Consider the following 5,000-nt stretch of genomic DNA (forward strand, 5'->3'; position numbering starts at 1 on the left):
GATACTTAAAAACATAATAAAGAAGAAAAAAAAATATAGAATGCAGACAAGGGAAGAAGGAATAACAAGAAAAACAATCTTGACGCATCTTCCATAGACTCACCCTCTTCTTCAGGAACTTCATTGCCCTCTTGTCCCTGGACACTTTCAGCAATTCAATAGTGCGCTTCTCGTAGGGAGCAAAGCCAGTGACTTCACGCACAATGTCGCGGATGAACTTGTTGTGTTTTGTGTTCCTCTGGAAAAAAGAAAAGGCACCAGAAAATAAATTAACAAGTCTTCCATGCTACAATGATCAACCACAAGAAGAAATCTAACTTAATATGAAAAAGCCATGTCAAAAATTCAGTGATGAAAATGTCCAGCTCAACTTACTCCCTTATTCCTGGCAGGGCGAGCCTTCCTGGTGTTCTTGATCACCTTGTGGCCCTTGTTGAGGCCGACGGCCAGCGAGTAGGTGAGTGCCATTTTGACTGGAAAGAAGGATCATCTGTTAGAGGAAGGATTACCAATCATGAGGGTTTGGCATTTGGATTAACTGTTGAACCCAACAGTTCATGCAAGCCCCCCAATTGCTGCTTGTTTTAATGCCCTGCCTATACATATGAATTTGTCCTGAAGTTTAAACTCCTCACCATGCACTGGGTAGAATACCCAAATTGTGCCAAAACCCACAGCATTTTATGTTGCACCTTCCGACACTATAAAAAGATTAGAGATACTTGTGAAGCTTTAACCCGTTAACGACGGGTGACAAGATATCACGTCTAGTGTTTTTTTTTACCAGACGCCGGAGACGAGTTATTTTGTCCAGGATGGTGCGCTGGGTGAGCAGGCGCACAGCCAGTGCGGCCGAGAATCCCAACGCGTTAGGCTTGTGCATTAAAATATCCCGGCATTTTGGCCATTTAGAGCCAAAATAGCTCCATTAATAGGTTAATAGGGTTAACAGGTGCAACTGAGAAATATCAAGTTAGGTGGCTAATTCGGTTAAGATATTGAATACAAAATATGGCCGGAATTCATATTTCACCCTGCAAATTCCCCCCGTCTCCCTACTATTAGGACCCAGAGTGTGGGGCATAGGGGTAGAATCGTGGGTAAAGTCAACTATACATAGATAGTACAGAGAGGATTCCATCGATACCATTTTTGTGTATTTAATAACATAACACCATTTGGAAAATTTACTCTTTTTTCATAGATACCGCACATCATTACCATGGCTGCAACATGGCACTGTACCCTATGGGTGCTTTCAGCTGTGGCACTCACAGTTGTAACTTGTGGTAAATATGGCAAGGAAAAACTTTTAAAAAGTTTTGTCCTCATGAAAATATAACACTTCGGTAAATTTTCCGAATAACGCCGCATTACGAAATACCACAAAAGTGGTATCGATGGATTCCTCTCAACCTCTACTATTCATATATAGTAAAATTAATGAGCGCTTGCACCCCTGGACCCCACAATCTGGGTCTCTTTTCTTAACCCACTCACGCCGGATGACGTGCTGACACGTTTCGTGGTTTTCGCGTCCGACGCCGCCGACGAGATATCTGGCCAAGGCCGGCGCTCGGGGTGAGCGAGCGGGCAGCCCAGGCTCGCGGCCCGTGCGCCCGAGAATCTCGAAGCGTTCGGATGATGCGTTCGAAAACCTCGGTATAGCGACCGTGCAAAGCCGGAATGACCCCGGCGTGAATGGGTTAAGGCCCTTCGTGCTACCTCATCCTACTTCGGGGCATATTTCGCTTGCAAAATCTTAACCAATTACCTACCTAACTTTGCCTAGTTTTGAATTAATCCCTAGCCAAAGGGGGGCTTCGCCCCCCTCTGGACCCCCCCTTTTTAGGGCCCTTCTTTCAACCTACCCTTGGCCCGCTATCCCCAATCCACCATCCTCGCCCTGAAATTCAAACATGGCTGTGTTTACGTATTTACGGATAGTAGCAAGCTGTGGACTGGAAACCCCCAAGGAATTACCTGCATGTGCTGTCATGTTCTCTCAACAGATGGCGCAATATTCCCCATTATTTACAGTATAATTATAGAGTGCCCTCTATTGAGTGGTCGCGTCATCATCGGTCCTAGTTTCCTATCCTGAGGAATATATATAAGACGAAGAATCAGTTGCTGTCATCATGGCGCAGTGTGAGGGTTATCCGTGTCGCGGCATTTTTATCTACAGGACTAATTACGCATCATAAGTATCACGAAGTGCCCTGAATAGGGGAGATCCACAGGGGGGTATAGCTCCCTCTTCGCAAAGGCTGACTTCAAAACTAGGGAAAGTGAGGTAGGTAGTTGGGTTAAGGTTTTCGTGATACCGAAGTAGCACGAGGTAGCACGGAGTGCCTTAAAAAGGGGGGGTCCAGGGGGGGCTAAGCCCCCCCTTGGCTAGGGCAAACTTCAAACCTAAGCAAAGTTAGGTAGGTAATTGGTTAAGATTTTGCATACGAAATATGGCCGGAATTCATATTTTACCCCGCAATTTCCCTGATCTACTTCATGCCCTCCCCTACTATCGGATCCCAGATTGTGGGCTTCAGGGGTGCAAGCGCTCATTAATTTCACTATATATGAATAGTAGAGGTTGAGAGGAATCCATCAATACCACTTTTGTGGTATTTAGCGACGCGGCGTTATTCGGAAAATTTACCAACACTTCTACCATAATGATTATAATGAATATAACGACCTTATTTGGACTATCACAACATTGATAAAGCCTATCCAATTTTTTTCCCAAGACTAGAAAAATTAATTCTAAATAATCGTTGTATTCATACAAACATAGTAACCCGAATCGAAATACAAGTCTACTGCACACAACTTCAATTAAATTTAACTCATGAAACCGTATGTACCTGATAACATTTGGTCAGCAAGGGCCAAGTTCATCCTTCACAATCAAGTTTAATACAAACCAGTACTAAATTTAATAAAGACTACCTTCATTGTACCACAAACCTTTATTCTAACTGCAAAACAAGACACTGTTGGTAATTATCCTGAAAGGGACCCTCCTAACAAAAATGGACAATACTGCCAGGTTTAGTAAGTGAACCAAATGTGTGAAACCAACACACAAATGAGGATTACAACACGGAGATCATAGCTACAGAGGCCAGCCAACCATCTCTACTGGCAAGACAGTAGGAAGATATGATCCATCAAGGTACCAGTCCAAGCTCTAGTATGGGGAAATACATATGGAGTAGGGTTCTCGGTCGTGGAGCAAAGGTCGCTGCTGTCGTTGGAAGCTTGGCCTTCAACAGATTTGGCGTTTGTTAACCCATTAATGCCGGGGTGGTTCTAGCTTTGCATGGTCGCAATGCCGGGGTTTTCGAACGCATAAGCTTAACGCCTTGAGATTCTCAGACGCACAAGGCGCGAGCCTGGGCTGCCCGCTTGCTCACCCCAAGCGCCAGCCTTGCCCTGATATCTTGTCCCCAGCACCTGACGCAAAAAAAAACGTGTCAGCACGTCAACCACACGCGTACGTGCGAGAATGGGAATGCGAATGGGGTTAATTAACCGAGTGCAAAGGGGGGTGGGGGGGGGGGGGGGGTGGGGGGGGGGGGGGGGGGGGTAGAGGGGGGGGGGGGGTGGGGTGGGGGGCGAGACAACTGGGAGAAGAGAAGGAGGACGAGGGAGGAGAAGAGGAGAGAGCGGGGGAGGGGGGGGGAGAGGAGGAGGGGAGGGAGGGGGGGAGAAAGGGGGGGAGGGGGAGGGGGGGGGGGAGGGGGGGGGGGGGGGGGGGGGGGGGGGGGGGGGGGGGGGGGGGGGGGGGGGGGGAGAGGGGGGGGGGGGGGGGGGGGGGGGAGAGGGAGAAGAGGGGGGGGGGGGGGGAGGAGAAGAAGGAGGGAGGGGAGAGGAAAGGGGAGAGGGGGGGGGGGGGGGGGAGAGGACGAGTGGGGGGGGGGGGGGGGGGAGAGGGGGGAGAGAGGGGGGAAGGGAGAGGGGGGGGGAGAGGGGGGGGCGGGGAGAGGTGAGAGACATGGAGGCGGAAGAGGGCCCGGAGAGACACTTAGGGGAGTAGGAGGACACTAGATTACTAGACCGAGAAATATTTATAGTGTCGGCAAATAATTTGTTTTCAAAGAACAAAACCTTTACTTAATGACTGTTCTAATCTGGGTGGATTCCTAATCTGAGACCATTCAGTTTTGCATTAAAAATCTGTGTACCAAACATTTAATTTAGAATGCCTCATGTCAATAGGATATTATGCAAACTTGGATTTCTCTATAATTTAGGAGCTGCAAAACAGTTACACTGACTTTTACTAAAAACTAGCCTTAACCCATTCACGCCGGTTGACGTGATAGCACGTATTGTGGTTTTTGCGTCAGACGCCCTGGACGAGCTATGAGGGGAAATCCAAGCGCGTTGGGTATATTATTAGGTTTTTTAGTTTTTAGTTGTAGTTTTATTTAGTTGTTTATTTTTTTTTTATTAGAGCGAGCTGAGGGGGAAAGGGGGAAAGAGGAGGGGCAGGCAAAAAGGGGAGCGAGCGAGAAACCCAGGCTCGGGGCTTGTGCGCCCGAGAATCTCAAGGCGTTAGGCTTATGTGTTCGAGAACCCCGGTATTGCGACCTCGCAAAGCCGGAAAGGCCCCGGCGTGAATGGGTTAAGGAGCAAGTTAGGATAACATTACTTTGGGTTCTGTATAATATAACAGGTGAATTATTGTATCTGTGGGGTGGGGGGAGGGTACACTTAAAAAAAAGCATACCATAGATACTAATTCAAATGAAGCATATCCCAGACCAAACCCACTAGAAATCCAACAACACTAGACTCGACTCTCATAAAACAAATATTCAAGAAGAGCCACAACTTTAAAAACCTTCATACTGCCATAGTTTGCAGGCAAACTTTCAGAACACTCATATCCCTGCCACTGCTCCTTCACACTTTGGATGCTCTGGCAATGGCCGACACTGTACCCAAAATAATCTGGCAATATAAAGCCCATGGCCCTTTGAGGCAGTTTC

The 5,000-nt window shown here is 47.6% G+C and overlaps 1 protein-coding gene across 5 annotated transcripts in view; it reads right to left on the reverse strand.

The window, feature by feature from the left end:
• Positions 1 to 103: 103 nt before the first annotated feature.
• Positions 104 to 5,000, reverse strand: part of RpL36 (ribosomal protein L36) — a gene marked incomplete at its 3' end in the record, with an annotated part of 5,662 nt that continues 765 nt past the window's right edge. For all 5 annotated transcript variants that reach the window (XM_086539777.1, XM_086539780.1, XM_086539779.1 and 2 more), the window contains 2 exon segments: positions 104 to 238; positions 376 to 473. In XM_086539777.1, the coding sequence (XP_086395903.1) occupies positions 104 to 238; positions 376 to 468 (228 nt within the window).

This window comes from Penaeus japonicus, unplaced genomic scaffold (genome assembly GCF_977035675.1).
Source record: "Penaeus japonicus unplaced genomic scaffold, GWHDUDI00000001_assembly GWHDUDI00000009, whole genome shotgun sequence".
NCBI classification, from domain to species: domain Eukaryota; kingdom Metazoa; phylum Arthropoda; class Malacostraca; order Decapoda; family Penaeidae; genus Penaeus; species Penaeus japonicus.